At 42.1% G+C, this 23263-nt stretch overlaps 1 protein-coding gene across 5 annotated transcripts in view; it reads right to left on the bottom strand.

Moving 5' to 3' along the window:
- Positions 1-19628: 19628 nt before the first annotated feature.
- Positions 19629-23263, bottom strand: part of LOC118396455 (GRAM domain-containing protein 4-like) — a 40890-nt gene continuing 37255 nt past the window's right edge. For 4 of the 5 annotated variants that reach the window (XM_035790686.2, XM_035790688.2, XM_052465497.1 and 1 more), the window contains one exon: positions 19629-23091. In XM_035790686.2, coding sequence (XP_035646579.1) covers positions 22984-23091 — 108 coding nt within the window. In that variant the 3' untranslated portion in view covers positions 19629-22983. The remainder of the gene's footprint in view (positions 23092-23263) is intronic. The other variant, XR_004828192.2, reaches the window with a different exon arrangement.

Raw genomic sequence — 23263 nt, 5'->3', positions numbered from 1 at the left:
TTGCCAACCACCCCTTCTCAGCGCATTTGATGACAGCTCAAGGCTTCACTCTCGCCCTTAGGTGGCACATGATGCCATGTGGGTGGGTCCTTCTGTAGCTCAGTTGGTAGAGCATGGCGCTTGTAACGCCAGGGTAGTGGGTTCGATCCCCAGGACCACCCATACGTAGAATGTATGCACACATGACTGTAAGTCGCTTTGGATAAAAGCGTCTGCTAAATGGCATATATATATATGTTGCAGGAGCTTAGAAGAAAGATGAGAAAATAATTACAAGTGGAAAGTAAAAAATAAAATAAAAATTAAAAAAGGGAGTTAAAAATTTCAGAGGGCTGAAGACTCAGAGGGAGATGACTCTAGCTCTGAGACATTAAACAGCAAGAGCTGCTAGGCCCCCCAGCGCTTTCTCGAGGGGACACGCTGGCAGTTTTGATCTGAGCTCTGACCGACAGCTACAGGAAGCTGGGTTACCACAACCACAAGCAATACCCATGAGAACCTTGTTTCTGTCTGATGTGCTGTGAGAACTGAACATATTATAGACAGTGTTGCCTAAAAGATAATGAGTATCTAGAGTTAAACATTTACTAGACACGTATGGCTTCTCTGAAGAGCCCCAACAGTTGTGGTAACTTCAATCTGCAGTATTTGAAGGCCTGTTAAAAACGAAATATAAAAGCACGTAAAAAATATTAGAGAAAAAACTGATAGTGACCACTGCCATAGAGCCCTAAAATAAGATTTATGGATCTGGGAACAAAATGGCTATGAAGGAGCTAAAGGAAAGCATATAGCTAACCAAGGTGTATGGGCTAATATAGCTGACTTGCTAATGCATTTGCAACATGAAATAATACACTAGGAAGCACATATGAAAGAAGGAGAGTACTGGCAGGGTAATGACAAAGTAGACTCTATGGCTCAGATGAGGAGTGCAATAGTGGAAGGGGAGGAAGCTGGAAAACAATTCCTAAAAGGGAGAGCTCCCTGGGGAGGCTGAGCGAGTGCGTCCTTATGCGTCCTTATGGGTTTAAAACACCAAGGGATAAAACAAACTCGGGAAAAACGTATGGTCCAGAAGAGCCTTACCGCTCCCAGAGTAACAGTAGCGAAGGACTACATGACTAGCACGGTGCCTGGAGGTCTGAAGTGGCGCCAAGGTGTAGAAGGAGAGTGTCGTGGGACAGAAAGGCCAAGAAAGATACAGGCGGAGAACAATGTTATTATATGGAATAACAGCAGGACCAGTTAAAGTGGGGGATATATTGTTTTGCTACCATTGCCGAGTTAACCTACTCCCTAGGCTGAAGGTAGTCGTGGAGTGGAAAATAAGGGTGATGAAGTAACAATGCCCTCTGACTGTTTCTGTAAGTGGGATGGTGCACAGCTGTCCAAGTGTGAAAAAGGCCCTAAAGAAGGAGGCCAAAGATCCTATGAAAAGGGTGAGGATGGTGAATGAGGAAGTGCTGGGCATGGTGGGAAGCCATCCAGGAAGCGCTCGTTCGTTGTTAAGACTCCCTAACATTCTCAGACGACTAATCTCTCTTTTCACGGGACACTGCTGTTGGTGTCTTTGTACTTGATTGGAGAGCCTGGCTGGGAACAAACACATGTTAGAGTAGGGATAAAGAGAACGGAAAAGATTGAACAAAACTGCCCGCATTCCAGTGTTTAAGAGTCGTGCACTCCCGATAATATGTGAATGGGCGCAGGGTATGATCTCTACTAAAGGCGGTTTGATATGGGCGCAGGGTATGATCTCTACTAAAGGTGGTTTGATATGGGCGCAGGGTATGATCTCTACTAAAGGTGGTTTGATATGGGCGCAGGGTATGATCTCTACTAAAGGTGGTTTGATATGGGCGCAGGGTATGATCTCTACTAAAGGTGGTTTGATATGGGCGCAGGGTATGATCTCTACTAAAGGTGGTTTGATATGGGCGCAGGGTATGATCTCTACTAAAGGTGGTTTGATATGGGCGCAGGGTATGATCTCTACTAAAGATATGGGCGCAGGGTATGAACTAAAGGTGGTTTGATATGGGCGCAGGGTATGATCTCTACTAAAGGTGGTTTGATATGGGCGCAGGGTGATCTCTACTAAAGGTGGTTTGATATGGGCGCAGGGTATGATCTCTACTAAAGGTGGTTTGAAGGGCGCAGGGTATGATCTCTACTAAAGGTGGTTTGATATGGGCGCAGGGTATGATCTCTACTAAAGGTGGTTTGATATGGGCGCAGGGTATGATCTCTACTAAAGGTGGTTTGAATGGGCGCAGGGTATGATCTCTACTAAAGGTGGTTTGATATGGGCGCAGGGTATGATCTCTACTAAAGGTGGTTTGATATGGGCGCAGGGTATGATCTCTACTAAAGGTGGTTTGATATGGGCGCAGGGTATGATCTCTACTAAAGGTGGTTTGATATGGGCGCAGGGTATGATCTCTACTAAAGGTGGTTTGATATGGGCGCAGGGTATGATCTCTACTAAAGGTGGTTTGATATGGGCGCAGGGTATGATCTCTACTAAAGGATAATGGGTATGATCTCTACTAAAGGTGGTTTGATATGGGCGCAGGGTATGAAATGGGCGCAGGGTATGATCTCTACTAAAGGTGGTTTGATATGGGCGCAGGGTATGATCTCTACTAAAGGTGGTTTGATATGGGCGCAGGGTATGATCTCTACTAAAGGCGGTTTGATATGGGCGCAGGGTATGATCTCTACTAAAGGCGGTTTGATATTTAAGCACTGGAAAGTCAGCGGAAAATGAGAAAAGCTTTTTAAAGGATATAGGAAAAGAGGTGAGACTTGAGCCAGGTGCTCACAGAGATTAGTGAATTGGAAGGTTGACGGCCACTTGAATAATGAGGTTGGCTACAGCGTCTTGGACGTAAACTGGGACCGCAGGAATTTTACTGGGTCACACTGCAGTGGACCGAGTTAGAAGATAAGGCCATACAAGTGGATGTGATTAAAAGAGAAAGGGAACATTAAGGCTATACACACATTGATGTGTTCAATACCTTAAAGGGGATCCGGGCATGCCTTTATGGGAAAGGGAGTGTGTAGAAACAAGAAACCAAGGACTGGAAGAATGTCATGTAAACATACCCTGGTCAAGTCTGTTCTGGGGTAATTTAAATTCGACATGCCCAGGGATAGAAATAATTGTTAGCGCTGAGGGGACCGGAAGCAATTCTCCTAAAGGAACATCACGACTAAAATGCAGACAAAAAAAAAATACCCTGCAATATATAAATATTATGAGAAGTGTGTTAACGTGATATTGAATATGGATAAAGGTCTGTGGGTAGATGGGCAACCATGCCCCCCAGAGGGGTGTTGGGCCCCAATTACTGTAACCAGTCACCCTATGGGAGGGGGTAATTGTCCAGGCTGTCGCGGCATAATGGGGTTGGGAATAGATAGTGAGATTAATAAGACTCTGGGTGTGGAAAAGACCTGTTACACCTACTCCATCCAAACACACCCATAGAAGAATGGGAGAAAGTGAAAGAGAAATGTGGGTACAACGCCAGCCTAGTCCTTTGTTAATTGTGTGAATAAAACAGTGGCAGAAGCTCTGTAGGGAAGGGACTTGAATTTAATTAGACTTTGGTTCACTTTTTGAGTTGACTGGAATTAAAATGGTATTGACCGCAACCTGGTAGATATTTTTTAGTATTATCATGATATTAAAACAATTTCCTTACTCCAAGCTGGAATGTTTTTTATGTTTCCAGGATGTGCTCAGAAGGGTTAAAATGGCATATTGACACAGAGAATAGATCATTAATTTACCATACACTCTGGTCACAAACCATTCAAATGACAGATGACAGATGTAGGCCAAATGATGGAAATGGTTCAAAAATGTATATAATTCAAACTGAAACACTGCATTTGAGAAGTCAGTTGTTCACACATCCTGGTCTTCTCTTTGCATGCCCCAGCCACATCACCTCCCATGACCACCGCTCTGGGGTGAAGTTTCCTCAAGCCACAGATTTGTAGTGGTTCCTCAATTAAAGAGTTTTGAGCTTATGCTGCGTCAGTTTCTGGTAAATGACGTCATTCTGTCATTGTGCCACACTATCACACGGAGGAGTTAGAACGCTGATAATGCATTTGGTTTCTCTCCCTATAAAAATAGAAAGAATGTCATTTAGAATACAAACTGGCTTTATTTACCAGTGTGAAAGAGTGATAGCCCCTCTATATGAATTGAATTTCTGAAACATGGAGTCCTTCTTCGCTGATGAGAAGAAGAAGCTGAATGAAAGAGATTCCAGTGAGAATAGGGAGGGGAAATGGTTGTCCATATTTTCAAGACATGAGCTACTTAAATGTATTTATTGAATTTATTTTGAACACTGTGCTATCAAACCTCCAAATGAGCTTCAATGCCATACAGCACTCCTTCCGTGGCCTCCAACTGCTCTTAAACGCGAGTAAAACCAAATGCATGCTTTTCAACCGATCGCTGCCTGCACCCGCATGCCCGACTAGCATCACCACCCTGGATGGTTCCGACCTTGAATATGTGGACATCTATAAGTACCTAGGTGTCTGGCTAGACTGCAAACTCTCCTTCCAGACTCACATCAAACATCTCCAAACAAAAATCAAATCAAGAGTCGGCTTTCTATTCCGCAACAAAGCCTCCTTCACTCACGCTGCCAAGCTTACCCTAGTAAAACTGACTATCCTACCGATCCTCGACTTCGGCGATGTCATCTACAAAATGGCTTCCAACACTCTACTCAGCAAATTGGATGCAGTCTATCACAGTGCCATCCGTTTTGTCACTAAAGCACCTTATACCACCCACCACTGCGACTTGTATGCTCTAGTCGGCTGGCCCTCACTACATATTCGTAGCCAGACCCACTGGCTCCAGGTCATCTACAAGTCCATGCTAGGTAAATCTCCGCCTTATCTCAGTTCACTGGTCACGATGGCAACACCCATCCGTAGCACGCGCTCCAGCAGGTGTATCTCACTGATCATCCCTAAAGCCAACACCTCATTTGGCCGCCTTTCGTTCCAGTACTCTGCTGCCTGTGACTGGAACGAATTGCAAAAATCGCTGAAGTTGGAGACTTTTATCTCCCTCACCAACTTCAAACATCAGCTATCCGAGCAGCTAACCGATCGCTGCAGCTGTACATAGTCTATAGGTAAATAGCTCACCCATTTTCACCTACCTCATTCCCATACTGTTTTTATACTGTTTTTATTTATTTACTTTTCTGCTCTTTTGCACACCAATATCTCTACCTGTACATGACCATCTGATCATTTATCACTCCAGTGTTAATCTGCAAAATTGTATTATTCGCCTACCTCCTCATGCCTTTTGCACACATTGTATATAGACTGCCCATTTTTTCTACTGTGTTATTGACTTGCTAATTGTTTACTCCATGTGTAACTCTGTGTTGTCTGTTCACACTGCTATGCTTTATCTTGGCCAGGTCGCAGTTGCAAATGAGAACTTGTTCTCAACTAGCCTACCTGGTTAAATAAAGGTGAAATAAAAAAATAAAAAATAAAAATGAAAGGTACTAGTTTATTTAGGCAATTTAATTTATTTGTTTACGCTTTACCTATTTCGTAGGCACCATATATGTAGATTTGTCAGAATAAAGCTGAGTGACTCACTCATTCGTGGCTTTGAATCAAAGTTAGTAAGTACCAACATTCTGACAATCTCTTTAATAAATAAATGTTTTGACCAAGTTAATCTGCTCATGTGTATGTGTGTGTGTATATGTTCAATTATTTGTGACTTTGTGGTTAAAATGAATTTGAATGAAATAAATCAAATAAATGCTATTCATAACAAATAATCAGAGCTTCTAATATTAAAAATGAATCTCTCCAGAAATAAGTCTCTCACTATTGCCGCCTGTTATAGACCCCCCTCAGCTCCCAGCTGGACACCACATGTGAATTGATTGCCCCGCATCTATCTTCAGAGTTCCTTCTACTACGTGACCTAAACTGGGATATGCTTAACACGCCAGCAGTCCTACAATCTAAACTTGATGCCCTCAATCTCACACAAATTATCAAGGAACCCACCAGGTACAACCCTAAATCTGTAAACATGGGCACCCTCAAAGATATTATCCTGACCAACTTGCCCTCCAAATACACCTCTGCTGTTTTCAATCAGGATCTCAGTGATCACTGCCTCATTGCCTGCATCCGCTAGGGGTCCGCGGTCAAACGACCACCCCTCATCACTGTCAAACGCTTCCTAAAACACTTCTGCGAGCCGGCCTTTCTAATCAACCTGGCCCGGGTATCCTGGAAGGATATTGACCTCATCCCATCAGTTGAGGATGCCTGGTCGTTCTTTAAAAGTAATTTCCTCACCATCTTAAATAAGCATGCCCCTTTCAAATAATTTTGAACTAAGAACAGATATCGCCCTTGGTTCACTCCAGACCTGACTGCCCTTAACCAGCACAAAAACATCCTGTAGCGGACTGCACTAGCATTGAATAGTCCCCGCGATATGCAACTTTTCAGGGAAATCAGGAACCAATACATGCAGTCAGTCAGGAGAGCAAAGGCTAGCTTTTTCAAACAGACATTTTCATCCTGTAGCTCTAACTCCAAAATGTTTTGGGAACCTGTAAAGTCCATGGAGAACAAGAGCACCTCCTCCCAGCTGCCCACTGCACTGAGGCTAGGTAACACGGTCACCACCATTTCAATAAGCATTTCTCTACGGCTGGCCATGCTTTCCTCCTGGCTACCCCAATCCTGGCCAACAGCTCCGCACCCCCCGCAGCTACTTGCCCGAGCCTCCCCTGCTTGTCCTTCACCCAAATCCAGATAGCAGATGTTCTGAAAGAGCTGCAAAACATGAACCTGTACAAATCAGCTGGGCTAGACAATCTGGACCCTCAGTTTCTAAAATGACCTGCTGCCATTGTTGCAACCCCTATTACCAGTCTGTTCAACCTCTCTTTCGTATCGTCCGAGATCCCTAAATATTGGAAAGCTGCCACAGTCATCCCCCTCTTCAAAGGGGGTGACACTCTAGACCCAAACTGTTATAGACCTATATCCATCTTGCCCTGTATTTCTAAAGTCAAGTTAATAAACAGATCACTGACCATTTCGAATCCCACCGTACCTTCTCCGCTGTGCAATCCGGTTTTCCCGAACTGGACACGGGTGCACCTCAGCCACGCTCAAGGTACTAAACGAAATCATAACCGTCATCGATAAGAGTACTGTGCAGCAGTCTTCATCGACCTGGCCAAGGCTTTCGACTCTGTCAATAACCGTATTCTTATCGGCAGACCCAATAGCCTTGGTTTCTCAAATGACTGCCTCGCCTGGTTCACCAACTACTTCGCAGATAGAGTTTTGTGTCAAATCAGAGGGCCTGTTGTCCGGGCCTCTGGCAGTCTCTATGGGGGTACCACAGGGTTAAAGTCTCGGGCCGACTCTTTTCTATGTATATATATCAATGATTTCGCTCTTGCTGCAGGTGATTTCCTGATCCACCTCTATGCAGACGACAACATTCTGTATACATCTGGCCCTTCTTTGGACACTTTTAACTTCTTTGGAGTACCCCCTCCCTTCTCAATTTCCACCTAAAGACATACCCTAATCTAACTGCCTGTAGCTCAGGCCCAGAGGCAAGGATATGTATATTCTGGTATCATTTGAAAGGAAACCCTCTGAATATTGTGGAAATGTGAATTGAATGTAGGAGAATAACACAATAGATCTGGTAGAAGAAAATACAAGGAAATAAACATACGTTTTCTGTTTTTTATTGTTGCTGCATCATCTTTCAAATGACCAAGAACAGCCAAACATACAGATAGGATGTTGAGGATGATTTAAATGAAGAACAAAAGATGGAAACAATAGCTGAGCAAAGTTTTGGACAGATAACTTCAAAAATGGTGTCCCACACAAATGTACCCAAATGTACCCAAGTGGCCGAATTGGTACAGTGATACATTTTGAAGGAAAGAACTATATACACAATACATAAATTATATTCTAACACAATATATATATACAAATATATATATTTAAAAAAATATATAATAATAATAAAAATAATACTAGAAACAATTAACAAGGGTAAATATTTACATATTTTCTATTTACAATATTGTGAAGACCCTCAGTCCTCTACACAATATTGTGCTGCTGGTGCCATGGCCCATAGAAGTCCCTTTCTGCTGTAAAGCAAAGGCTTACTGAACAGGTGGTGCAGGTGATGGGGCGTTTCCTGTGACAAAGGGCATAATGACGTCTCCCTACTGTGCCCTTTTTGCCCTGAGGCACATTCATGCCTGCAGAGATGAATGAAGGGACAGAGGTAGAAGGTGCTACAGTGGACTTGCTGTAGCTAGCAAGCTCCTGGATGAGCAGCTCTCTGAAGGCTAGCTGTGAGATGGGGGGCTGTCCACAGCTCTTAGCCATTTCCTTCTGGAGGATGAAGGCATTCACCACAGCATTGCTAATGAAATGAAAGAAAAATGTCTTGTACCATTTCATGGTCTTGTGGAGAACATTGTAGTATACTATCAGTGCATATGCCAGGTCCACACCTCCCATGCTCTTGTTGTAGTCCTTCACAGCAGCTGGAAGGTGGACATTTTTTGTGGTCCATGCCTTGGCACCGTCCTTCTAGATAGATACACCTGACGACGTATCTATCTATTTCCTCTATAAATTTGGGTTAAATCTGTATACCTAGACTTTGTTTTAGCTTTTCCTGATTTATTCGCCATATTTTAAATATATAAACTTGTTGAAAATGCTATTGAATATGTACTGCTATGCGTAACACCCGTGGCTCCGTCAAGTAGGATTTGCAATGGTGAATGAACCTCTTTTACACCAGAGTTTACGACAAAGGCTGGTCTTCAAACGTATAACCATTACATATTGCCATTTACCTCAGCTCATTGGCTATCTTCCAAGCTAGATTTCAAGATGATCAGTGGTCATTGGGCCAAAATACAGTCAATCAACGATAGACCGGTCCTACCATTGGTGCGCAATGATGTCATTGATTGGGGTCTTCAAATCGGTTTGTTTCTGTCAATATGTCCCGGGAAAAGAAACATCAAGTATGGTTGTGTTAGTAATAACCAGAGGATTGCAATGACACCAACCATGACTGGATAAACATTTGGTTAGTGTGTGTAATTACCACGAACGCATCTTCCAAAGTTGAATGAGACGGAAATCATGACGCAAGCTTTCACATTAACGGCTTTTTGAAATCTGACACAGCGGCTGGATTAAGACGTTCCTCTTTTAAATGATGTAAGATACATGTATTTACAAGAATGTTTACGATAACAAATGGTGTATTTAGAATGTTAGCTCTCTGCAGTTTCACTGGATGTTGGCCTGGTGGGACGTTAGTGTCTCACCTACCAGATGAGCTTCATTGCCATTCAACTCTCCTTCCGTAGCCTCCAACTGCTCTTAAACGCTAGTAAAACCAAATGCATGCTTTTCAACTGTTCGTTGCCCGCACCCCCCCCCCCCCGACTACCCCGACTAGCATCACTACTCTGGACGGTTCTAGAGTAGCACGCACTCCAGCAGGTATATCTCACTGGTCATCCCTAAAGCCAACACCTCCTTTGGCCGCCTTTCCCTCCAGTTCTCTGCTGGCAGTGACTGGGACGAATTGCAAAAATCGCTGAAGCTGTAGACATATTTCCCTCACTAACTTTAAACATCAGCTATCTGTGCAGATAATTTATCGCTGCAGCTGTACATAGTCCATCTGTAAATAGCCCACCCAACCTACCTACCTCATCCCCATATTGTTTTTATTTACTTTTCTGCTCTTTTGCACACCAGTATCTCTGATTGCACATCATCATCTGCTCATCTATCACTCCAGTGTTAATCTGCTAAATTGTAATTACTTCGCTACTATGGCCTACTTACTACCTTACCACCTCACACCATTTGCACACACTGTATATAGACTTTCCTTTTTTTCTATTGTGTTATTGACTGTATGTTTTGTTTATTCCATGTGTAACTCTGTGTTGTTGTTTGTGTCACACTACTTTGCTTTATCTTGGCCAGGTCGCTGTTGTAAATGAGAACTTCTTCTCAACTAGCTTACCTGGTTAAATAAAGGTGAAATAAAATTAAAATTGCAGCGTTTCATTTTTGCTTTCTTTTTTTTAACAGAAGACTGGACAATATGGACAGATTAACATTTCCCTGTTGATGGGACACTGAGCACATAACAACTGGAGTCTGAGGCTAACTTGAAAGTAAATAAATAAAACAAGAACATTTAAGTGAAGTGGGACAATTTCAGAAAGTGGGAGGGAGAAGCAGTAAAATGCAAAAGATAAAGCTTTAAGAGGATTGATGTTAAAGCAAGTAGAACCGGAGAAGAAAGAAAAAGAAGCCTGGCTGGACTTTGAGAGGGGAACCGATTCATGGGCCCCCCCTTGTATCTGCCACTGCAAAATCCTCCACCAGCAGACGGAGATGGTGGCTTCCCACCCACTCATAACCAATTTGGGGTTGGGCCTGTGCCAGGTGGAGGAGCCGTGGCGGAGCCGTGGGACAACGACAAAGGAAAAATCAGAAAAGACCAGCAGAAGGATAGAAAGAAAACCCCCTCAAGAAGCTTGAGGGAATGTTTCCAATAATACGCTACCCCACCCCCAATGGAGGTGGGATATTTGAAATGGAGAGAACGTGGGATGTTGACGAAATAAAAGCAATAGTGGGCGATGTCATTGACCCAGCAAAAGATGCGGTGAGGTTTGAGGAAGAGATAAAATAAACCATCTCCATGTACAACACCACCACCAGAGAAATTGAAGAGATACTCTGCCGCTGCTTGAAATTTAAATGGAAGGACTATAAACACGTGGGTTGCAGTTTTTGCCGCTATAAAGGCTGCTTTCCCCAAACGCACAGACTGGCAGAAAATCCATTCCATCAAACAGGGAACTGATGAAAAAGTGAGTGACTGTCACGCCCTGGCCATAGAGAGCCCTTGGTTCTCTATGGTGTTGTAGGTCAGGGCGTGACTAGGGGGGCGTTCTAGTTTTCCTATTTCTATGTTGGTGTACTTGGTATGGTTCCAATTAGAAGCAGCTGATTATCGTTGTCTCTAATTGGGGATCATACTTAAGTTCTCCATTGTTCCCACCTGGGTTGTGGGATATTGTTTGTGTATGTAGCACCACTGAGGTTACGGTTCGTTGTTGGTTTATTGTTTCGTTTTTTTAGAAGTTTCACTGCAAATAAAAATGTGGAACTCAACACACGCTGCGCCTTGGTCCGTCAATTACCACGACCGTGACAGTGACTACATGGAAAGAATGGAGACAGTCTTCCTCCAACACTTAGGCCTGTTACCTGACCAAGACTCCTACAGCAGCCTATTGTGTCGTGGTGACAGGCCTGACACAAGATCTGAAAACAGCTCTAACTACAACTTGTATTGCATGGGGGGGAAAAAACACTGTCTGACATAAAGCCATCTATAACCTATTCAGAAAGACAGTTGAAGGAAAATGAAACTAAGGACGGAAATACACTGAAGAAGGTACAGCTGGTGTGCTACTCTGGAGGAGTAAAAGGACATAGAGAAAATGGAAACCTAAGAGGTAGAGGAAGAGGGGCCCCTGCTGGAGCTGACAGAGGGAGAGACTAGAGTTGCTACAACTGTAGGAAGATAGGGCATCTTTCAAGACCCTGTCCTGGAGAAGCCCAAGGAGAGTGGCCATCCCCACCTGTGGGCGTGCAGGTGAACAACCCATTTGGAAGAGGTGGATGAGGGGCCTACCAATCATAGGATGAGGTGGAAACAGAAGAAGAAACTAAAGAAGAAAAAAAATGAAGAACCAGAAGAAACCTGTCAAATGCTAAAATTGACCACCTTGTCAACCCAAACCCCACTTGATATTGATATGTTAGTTAATAAACATACAATTACATTTTTGGTACACACTGGGGCTGTGGTTTCAGTGTTGAAAATATCTACCCTGTCTATATCCCCCTCAAAAAAGCAATGCACACACTTGGAGTGTCTGGAATTCCCTCGGAAGAACATTTGACCTTTCCCCTATACTCATCTGTCTGCCCAGTAAATTTATTACGAAGAGATTTGATGTGTAAAATTAATTAATCTGTTGCCTGTACTGAAGAAGGATTGTCATTGGGATCAAGACAAATTGGAATCTTCCCGTGCCTGATGAACTATTACTATGAATAATCAACATGTTGGAGGGACAGCTAAGAGAGCAATCCATCTCTTCCCCGTTGCATGCTAACTGGGAATTATCTGAACACCTACATTGTACTGCTGCTGTTCTCTCATGCAGAGGACACTGAATACCAACAAAGATGGTCAAAACAAAAACAGAAAGTTGAGAAACCATGAATGGGATATACAGAGGAGAAGACTTCGTAGCAGCTGGAGTGTTGTTGACGGACACGAACCTGAGTTTGTATGACGTCCCTGACTCTCTTCCCCATTGTAGCTTATCAAAAGCTCCTCGAACACAATGGAAAGATGTGGGTGTTTGGATGAAGAAAGCTATGGAAGCAACTGATTGGGTGGCCTGGGAAGGAAAGTGGTCAGCTTCAACAGCAGCTTTCGCCATACTGGGCTACTGCGATGACAATACCCCCCAAAAAAAAAAAAAAAATAATCCCGTAGAAACCACGCCTGTTGTATTACAAGATAATTCACACATTGATTGGCTAAAGGATATACCTGATGAACCGTGGGCTACATCAAAGACTGACATTGGACGCATGAAAGGAGCTGCGCCAGTTGTGGCCATTCCAAAAAGCACCCACAGACCTTTACGAAGCTCAGTACCCTGTTAGCAAACAAGACAGAAAAGGGTATCATTCCCATTCATAGTGCGTTAGTTGAAAGAGGCACTCTGGTTCCCTGCCCGAATTCACCATGGAACACACCAATTCTACCTGTTAGGAAACCGTCTGGTGATTATCGTTTTGTGCAAGACTTTAGGATAGTAAACAATGCTGTACATGCAAGAGCACCTCTGGTGCCTAACACTGTTACCATTTGATCGTAACCATGAGGGCAATCTGTTCCGTTCTAGAGAAGAAATGGTTACTAATCTTACATCTGGACAAAAAGCGTGTTGGGTGTGTGGGTTGGGGCGGTAGGAGCAGGTTTTACCACTTGTGGGAGTTCCCGTTGGGTAAACTACACAAATTGACTTACCATTCGTGGTAGAGATGCCACGTAACCCCGACCCCATGACGTTTTCTGCATTACACAACCACACAGGCCCACCGTCGTTTGCTAGGCCAGACAGTACTTTACTCCCACCCATCTCAGTAGCAGGAGTGATAACAACCCCTTGGTGTATTAGAGGAGAAGGAGTTAATCATTTGGGTGAAATAGAATGTTATTGTACAATGTATTACAACGGATCCAATACCTGTAAGTTAACTGTTAACAATGCCGACAGTGGGGAACCTGGTAATGTTACTTATGGTATGTCAGCCTATAATGTTATTGTCCCTTTGAGAGGAGCCCCAGATGGCACCTATTGGTTGTGTGGGAAAATGGCTTACTATAGCTTGCCCCTGAACTGGGGAGGTAGTTGTACTGTTGGGTTTGTAGTGACAGCTATGAGAACCGTTCCAAACACTGATAAAAGTCTTAAGACTGTTTAGAGCCTACAAATCTCCTGGAATGAGAAGAGGTCTCTAGCTGACATCACTCACACAACTGCCTCCAGGTTCTTTGGTGTATTTTCTTCCTGGGTATGGAGTCACATGCGCACTTTGACCAAATTTGTGTTATCTCGAAACACGTAGAGGAAATTGGCAATGCTGCTCGAAATGCCCTGAAACAATTAAATGACAAACTGAAAAAAATGCATAAATTGGCTCTGCAAAACAGTCTTGACTAACTTTTGGCAGGTCAGGGGTGTAATAATTGGAGAGGAGTGCTGCACCTTTGTCCTGGCTCAGTACTTACCAATCTTGCCAAATACATCGCCACTGTGGCGAAGAACAATTCCCGACAGAGTGGACGCTTGCAACTTGAAATGTCTGTTTGGATGTTGGGGATCCCAAACTGCCCAATGGGCCGCAGCGTCAGTTTTTTTGCTTAGTCTATCTAATTGTATTAATAACATGTTGTAAGGCTATTTGTGCCTCCCTAGCTGATAAGGTTTCAGCAGCCATCATGTTTAATGCTACTCAGGATGATGAGACTGATGAGCTGCCGACGATGGATGAGCTTCCTTTTCCCCCTTTTAGATAAGGACGATGAGAGAGAATTGAAAGTTGTTTTTTGTTTGACATGTTTAGAAGGCCCTAGAGGATTTGTTTTGTTTTGACTAGTCTCGGGAACAGTTGGCGTAGAACAAATGTCACTGCAACCTGATTGTGGTAAGACCTTCGTAAACAATGGTTATACATTGACAGATTTAGTCACCTCTGAGTGTGTGTGCATTTTAGATTGTGAAACCGAGTGAAGGGTTTGAAAGGATGAAGTGCCTGGTTTTCTGTGTTCGATTTCGCTGACTTTAATAGAAATATTTTGATAGAACCTCCTTTGATAGAAGCTATAATCGAATGCTTACCCTAAAATGTTACGATAATTATCAGTGATAGGAGGGAATGTGAGGGAAACTGTTCCGTTTGGGTATCAAATCAATGCTACTTTTCTAATAACCAATTAGACGGCTTTGTGCAGGTGACTGACTGATCGTGTATGGAGGAATCCTCACTCTCAAAGATAAGCAACTTGGCAGGGCGCCCAGAACATTGCTATGGGAACCGAGGTCTCTCAGTTTCTAGGTCTTGGAGAGAGGAAGCCATGTGAGGTATTGGTCAGTGTAATGCAGGAGCCAACGTTAGTGATGAATAATGAATCATGTAAAATCATGCAAATATGTCTGTGTAAGCAGTATATAAGAGAACTGATGGGACCGCGCCCGGGGGAACTCCTGACAGATGTTCACTATTGGCACATAAAGTTTGTTGGAACCTCTCCAGTTACAGTTGGGCAAAAAAGTATTTAGTCAGCCACCAATTGTGCAAGTTCTCCCACTTAAAAATATGAGAGAGGCCTGTACTTTTCATCATAGGTACACTTCAACTATGACAGACAAAATGAGAAAAAAAAATCCAGAAAATCACATTTGCAGGATTTTTAATGAATTTATTTGCACATTATGGTGGAAAATAAGCATTTGGTCACCTACAAACAAGCAAGATTTCTGGCTCTCACAGACCTGTAACAACTTCTTTAAGAGGCTCCTCTGTCCTCCACTCGTTACCTGTATTAATGGCACCTGTTTGAACTTGTTATCAGTATAAAAAACACCTGTCCACAACCTCAAAAAGTCACACTCCAAACTCCACTATGGCCAAAACCAAAGAGCTGTCAAAGGACACAAGAAACAAAATTGTAGACCTGCACCAGGCTGGGAAGACTGAATCTGCAATAGGTAAGCAGCTTGGTTTGAAGAAATCAACTGTGGGAGCAATTATTAGGAAATGGAATACATACAAGACCACTGATAATCTCCCTCGATCTGGGGCTCCATGCAAGATCTCACCCCGTGGGGTCAAAATGATCACAAGAACAGTGAGCAAAAATCCCAGAACCACACGGGGGTACCTAGTGAATGACCTGCAAAGAGCTGGGACCAAAGTAACAAAGCCTACCATCAGTATCACACTACGCCGCCAGGGACTCAAATCCTGCAGTGCCAGACGTGTCAGTCTCCAGATTTCAACTCCATAGAAAATCGTTGGAGGGAGTTGAAAGTCCATGTTGTCCAGTAACAGCCCCAAAACATCAATGCTCTAGAGGAGATCTGCATGGAGGAATGGTCCAAAATACCAGCAACAGTGTGTGAAAACGTTTGACCTCCGTCATTGCCAACAAAGGGTATATAACAAAGTATTGAGAAACTTTTGCTATTGACTAAACACTTATTTTCCACCATAATTTGCAAATAAATACATTTAAAAAATCACACAATGTGATTTTATGGATTTTTTTTTCTCATTTTGTCTGTCATAGTTGAAGTGTACCTATGATGAAAAGTACAGGCCTCTCTCATCTTTTTAAGTGGGAGAACTTGCACAATTGGAGGCTGACTAAATACTTTTTTGCCCCACTGTAACTGTTAATAAAGAGTGATTCATTTAAATATTGACTTCAGGTGTCCCTAGTGTTGAATTTCCACCACACAACTTCAAAAGTAGTCCTTTCATCACCGGATTTCTTCAAATTGCTGTGCAGGAAAAGGATGTCATCCACGGCGACTGGTCACAGGCTGGCTTCTCTTGGAAACCACACATCCATCTAACGGTGACACTTTGTCCTTTGGAACCACACAATGACCTGGTGGACAGCAGGCCTCTTGAAGCGACAGAGGAAATCAACAAGATCCACAAAGTATTAATTCTCAATAGCTGGTCTTATGTTATCTGCAGTTTTGAGCTGCACTGTCCCATTCCGTGGTGGATAACACTCACTCTTTGTTTAATGTCATTAGCGGTAAGGCACAAGTGTTCTATTTTTAGAAAATCGTCGGTTTACATGTCAAGTGCAATTGCGGCATTGTATTTACCCAAGTTCTCTCTCAACTCCGGGACCACCCGATGCAGGATTTGGCTAGGTGTGAAAAAAATCCCCCAATTTGTGCCACAGTTTAGACTAATGATAGATGCTGCGGTCAGTCAGAGTTGAGTCCTATTTTAAAGTGAAGTCTAAATGGCCAAAAAGGACAAACTCGCAATGTATTCCATGCTTAAGTCCTCTAAAGTTTTATATTACTGACTCAATATCACAGACCTGATTTTCCCATACGAAAAATGCATCAACCCCTACAAATGTGTAAATGTATTAATATCCATATAATAATTCAAACAAAATGAGCCGTAGCAAGAGAGAGACTGGATATGCAAAAGACAAATCAGAAAGAATGTGCCTTTAACCCTGCATTATAATAGAACTTATTTTGAACGAAAACCAGGAATGAGCACATATACATAAAAAAAATGGTTTCACATAATTAAGACCTGAGCTATTTCATTTCGGTTTTATTTATTATATTTACTTTACACTGAATGGATAACAACAAAAGAAAGAATTATCTGGTGGAATTTGTAGAGAGTCAGGCGGAGAATGGAGTGAAAGTGCACTGTAAGTACACAATAACGCTGTGGGCCAGATGTAAATGGTTTAGCAGTCTTTCCAATAAAATGGAATTCAAAAGATGCCATCCACTCTTGATGGGCTATCAGCAGGACGATATACTCTTGCTGAGTTTAGGGACTTTACATGTATTAATGGATGTTTGCGAGGCTTGTCACACAACTGGATGGAGCCATAAAGTACTGTGGGAGTATCACTGAATGTAGGAAATATTGGAATAAAGTAGGCTAATGCAATTGAAGGCGACAAATTGCTGCTTACTGAAACTCCCAAAGTCATCCAATTGTTATAATAAGATTTGAAGCAATAGCCTACCCACGTGTGGTCAACCATTTCAGCACTGTTTCGTGCTGCTGACACAAACATGGGGACTGGTCTTGATCAATCAGATTTTTCCCCCACTGAATCTCCATTTGGCTATTGGTTAGCCTACAATTAGGTTGTGGAAATGTTAGGATTATTTTGCTCTTCACTCACAGTCGCCTAGTAGCCTAGGTCTACTCCCGACCGGTCACGTTGTACAGAGCCATATCTTTCTAACAGAAACCCTGAGGTGTCTACATAGGCAGCTGTAAAATGCATTTTTCTAACAGTATAAACAGCACAACAAATACAATAATATCTTACAAATTATAATCAATGCCATGTAGTCTGTTCAAACAAAAAAAGGTTGTAAAGTCTTTAGTACAGCCAATATAAGAAACAGTCAAACACATTCATGAATTCAATTGCTTTAGCAACAATAATTTTGCGCTTTATTCATTGTTTAATTATTCAAGGCTCCTTTTATTTAGTTTAACTAAAAATGCTTGATTGTATTTAAAAAGACATGGATGCTGTGTGATGACACACGACTGAATGATTTATATACTGTATATTGAAGTTGGCCTTTATGCCAGTAAGTAAGTTAAGACAGCTACAGTAAACAGCACTCTTAGGCCTACAGCTTTATGTCTTTTCAATAAAAACCTTGAACCCACCTGTCCCCGACTTTTCCTAAATATGATTAACAACTAGGGTAGGGGGCAGCACTGGGAATTTTGGATGAAAAGCGTGCCCAAATTAAACTGCCTGCTACTCAGCGATAAAAGCTAGAATATGCATATAATTATTAGATTTGGATAGAAAACACTCTGACGTTTCTACAACTGTTTGGATGATGTCTGTGTATAACAGAATTCATTTGGCAGGCAAAAACCTGAGAATAAATCCAACCAGGATGTAGGAAATCTGAGGTTTGTAGTTTTTCAACTCTTGGCCTATCAAATACACAATGTCTATGTGGACATATTGCACTTCCTAAGGATTCCTAAGGCTTTAAAATACTTGTATGTTTGAGGAATCTTAATTATGGGATTTCTGTTGTTTTGAATTTGGCGCCCTGCAGTTTCACTGGCTGTTGACGAGGTGGGACGCTAGCGTACCCTAGAGAGGTTAATATACACAATCACAAAGAAATCCATAAATATTTTGTTTAGAGAGGTAATAAAAAAACAGGGAAGTAAGACAATGTATTTAAAAATAACAGAATAGCATGTTTTAAGATTTATTTATCTGTGCTATAGGCTATGGAGTGTTTATGAAATGAACGTGTTCATTTAGCAGACATCACATGCTTATATTCCCCAGCCCTTTACAACATGATGGAATATAACAGAATATAACAGAACGGATAGTTTCCCCAAATGGGTATTTGCTGATTTTCACCAGTAGGCATGGAACTGCAGTTATTGTAGGAAAAGTCACATTTTGAAAGAGAGACCATTTATAAAACATTTTGTGTTGTCTGGCAAAACTAGATAAATTAAAAACCTTGGAATATGTTCTTTCGGATAGGGTATTGCAATCAAAACATCTGCCTTTACATGGACTGTAGGATTATTTGGAAACGTAAGCAACCACGAATAAGCTTCATAAAGACACTGACACCCTCTGGTGGTCAAACTAGCAATAACAGCAACAATGGCTAACAGTAAAATACTATGGTTCACTCCATTCATTCCAATGTACCACACAATTCCGCAAGCATAACAAAACTTTTAAATGAGGAACCACTATGTCATCAGCTCCCCCTCCCCAATCCTAACCTTAACCATTAGTGGGAGATATGCAAAACTGACCCAAGATCAGCATCTAGGGGCAACTTCAAACTAGACCATGCTTGTGTACAGACTGAGCAATCACAAGTTAGTGCAAAGCTCTTTGCACTCTGAGCATTCAAGCGAATGTCTCTCCAAAGGATCCTTTCACACAAGAAACAAAATCATATTTGCCGTGGTCTTCTATCCCAGTGCGTTCCAAACCTTTCCAGTGTATGCTCACCTTCAACAAGGGATAATCCCAGATTACAGGGATAAAGAAATAAGTGATAAAGTTACTGAGATGCTTGAAAGAAAACTGCCAACAATCATTACTTTAAAATGTGTTTACTTTATTGTAAAATGTTATGTACATTTTCACTTAACAATTTTCTTTAAAAACTTAATGTGTTCATTACATAATTTCATATGTACAATTTTTTGTAAAAGGCAGTGGACACAGCAGATTACAAAGAAGTATTCACACCTACTGTAACTGGTTATCGTTTCTAAACAGTTACATATTGATTGGGAAGGTATTATGAAAAGTGAATTAGCAAACAAGTACTTTGATTTCAAATAAATAAAGTATTCACACCCCTAGACTTTTTCCACATTTTGTTGTGTTACAGCCTGAATTTAAAAAGGATCAAATGTAGATTTATTTGTCACTGGCCTACACACATTTTTACATATGAATAAAAAATGAAAAGCCTAAGGGCAAGCCTAAGGTCCCTCATTCGAGCAGTGAATTTCAAATAAAGATTCGACATCAGACATGGGAGATTTTCAAATGCCTCGCAAAGGGCACTTCTTGGTAGATAGGTAAACAAACAACTTTTAAAAATTGCCAACTGTTGCACAAACAAGGTGTGGAAAGCTGCATTTCATTTCAATACATTTGCAACATTTTCTAAAAACATGTTTTCACTTTGTCATTTATGGGGCATTGTGTGCAGATGGGTAAGATAAAAATAAAAACATCTCCCATTTTGAATTCAGGCTGCAACACAACAACATGTGGAGTAAGTCAAGGGTTATGAATACTTTCTGAAGGCCCTGTACTTGTTTAACACAGAGGCCACATGATTACTTCTGCAGTTTTCAGTTTGCAAGCCTCAGTGGTTGAAACAATCTCTGCCACACTGACACAGAACCATAGAGACAATATCCATCCTCCTCTGAAAATGTATCCAGTCCCGTGTTGACCCTCCTTATCTATTGTGAAATTACATGGTAGGTGAGCATTACAGTGTGGCAGAAACTGCACAAAAACCTACCAGAGGACTTGGTGAAGCCATTACCATCATACTGGGAATTAGCAAGTGACGAAAAGGATGATCGATCAACAAGGGCATGATTGATTAGCGAGGCTTTTTTTTTACAACACCTTCGATGGTTTGAGACACACACGGTACTATAAAATGAGGACTTTCCATCTTCAAGTTGACGGCCATGCCATAAATTGACATAGTTTAGTGAGTGGTGATTCAAACAGATTTGGAAGCAACATGACTCCACGAATTGACACCTTTCAATTCACCATCCACTGGCAAAGAGTGTGGCTAAACCCAGGGGAAGTCTTTGATTGGCTGAGATGTGACCACTCAGGTTTATCAGCATTCAGAAGTTCTCCATCACAAGACGTACCCGGTCAGTCTTCATGACCTCATAGTCTTACAAGGAATCAAACTGACTTAAAGCAGTGGAGTTCAGAACCTAACATCTGTAAACATTACAGATATAGGGTGAAACAACTCAATGACAAGCAGTTAAATAAAGTAAAGATTTTGGCAGACATACAGTACATTCTGTCCTTCTTAAGTAGATTAACTTTTTTTGAGGGGCTTGGCGAGTGAGATACCTAAATGACTTGGTGTAGACTAAAAGGCATCAAGCAAATGTCCAGTTAGCCTCCCTAGCATGTGCTCAACTAGAACATATTGTAGCCAACACCTTAACCGTTACGCCAAGAGCTACGATCATCTTGACGAGGTCGCAAGGTGTTGGGTTAAGGACGCTACATTACCCCCTTCCTTTGGGAGAGGGCCCCCCCCCCCCATACTTTCTCTATACCAAGTCCCCCAGGTGTACACGCCTCTCCGATGGCCTCACAGACACCATCCCACTTCTGACACCAATGTAGCAAATTCAGGGGGTTGCCCCGACCGGCACTCAAAGCCGGGTCCAGCGACCTTCAAGCCAACACCTTAACCATTACACCAAGAGGTCCGAACCTCTTGACAAGGTCACTAGCATTTTAATATAAACCCCATTCCCGTTTGCTGTCAAAACCAAAAAGAAAACTTTATTGCCAACATTTTTATCCGGGATTCAAACTAACACAAATAACCGGCATTGCACTGCACTCGACTTCTAAGAACATGTGGTTTCGTGATGCGTGATCCAATGGCAATTTACCTGAAGTTACACGTCAGAATCAGTAGAAAGTGCAGTGCTGCATTGGTTTGAATCCTGGCCTAAATCTGAGAGAGAATTAGGTAAGGCATTGTGGTGGAACAAGGAAGTGTAGAAAAGGCTCCTGCTTTACATGTAATCTGTCCCATAAAGTACTTACAGTACATTCATAAACATTCCACAAAACCTACATAAATGATCGTTTTTACTGAACCAATTAGTTATGTAGAATGTCACATATTACAAGTCACATATTGCTCTACATAATAAATATACTCTGAGGCTTCAGAAAGACTATGTTGACATTAGGTAATGTTTATGTGGTGCTTATGAATGCATCATAACTCCTTAACCTGGACATGTAAATCCATACCTTTTCTTTGCCGAGACAAAAATGTGTGCGAGAAAGATATCGACTACAAGAACTTCAGACTTTTGGCTGCTCATCATTAAATGACTCCCGTTCCGTCCCTCCTCTCTCAGAAACAAAGGCTAAATAAAACACTTACAACTAAAGGCTATTGCAGAAATGATATCTAAAGCACTTTCATTACCTGAGAAACATGAAGGCTTGAAGTATTCATAAACGTGGTTTCTGGTGCACTTTACAAAATGTGAGTTAAGACCTGTCCAAGACCACCAATGATATCTATATCAAACCAAATGCATCCTATTGAAGGAGAGTATTAAGTGGAGCAAAGAGCATCAATGTGTGTGATACACAAAATGGGAGTGCCAGGCAGTCCTGTCAGATAGGCAAAGAGATCCAGCCCCCTCCTGAAACAGCACAACAGTGTTGACCATAAAATGATCACACCCCCCCACCACACACACACACGCTTTTTAGCAGCACACATTCTCGCGCATGTGCACACTACGCACGCGTGTACAAAAGAAAAACTGACAACAAAAGAGAGAGACTTAAAGCTATTACCCGAGTACAGAACAACGGATGCAATAGACTCGACCGAACCAGTAGGAGACAGCGATGGTGTGCGGGTCCAGTTGTAGTCCCTTAGACCTAATGAGAAGTTGGTTATCAGCGAGAGGATACAAAGATCTTGGGCTTTATAGTGATGGACCAGGCCTCAGATCAAGTGGATACCATCCTCACATACTAACCTAATGTGGCTTGGTGGAGGAATCCACCACCTTGGCATGGACACTAGCTTAACATACTTGCAGATATACTAATTGGCCAGTGTACTACATAGAGATCTCGCTGTGTCAGTATAGGACATCCCTGGTGAAGGCAGCCATTTTGGTATGTTAGGTCTCAGGGTTGGTGGCTGTGGTCATGGTCACTTTCTTCGTGTACTGTGTGAAGATGGCTTCAAAGGCCTCGTCCCTGTGGATCATGGCACCAAACACCAGCGGCTGAGAGAGAACGGGGAGAGTGAGGGGATAGAAAGACAGTGATAAAAGGAGGGGATATTATTTGGAAGATTATTTTAGGCGTTGATAAACCTGTCAAAAAACTCTTATGAAGCTCAATGATTGGGTTCCTGCCTATACATTTCTGTTCTTTTGAATTGACAAAGATTTTATG

This window comes from Oncorhynchus keta, chromosome 17 (genome assembly GCF_023373465.1).
Source record: "Oncorhynchus keta strain PuntledgeMale-10-30-2019 chromosome 17, Oket_V2, whole genome shotgun sequence".
NCBI classification, from domain to species: Eukaryota; Metazoa; Chordata; class Actinopteri; order Salmoniformes; family Salmonidae; genus Oncorhynchus; species Oncorhynchus keta.
This window is presented reverse-complemented; position numbering and strand designations above follow the sequence as displayed.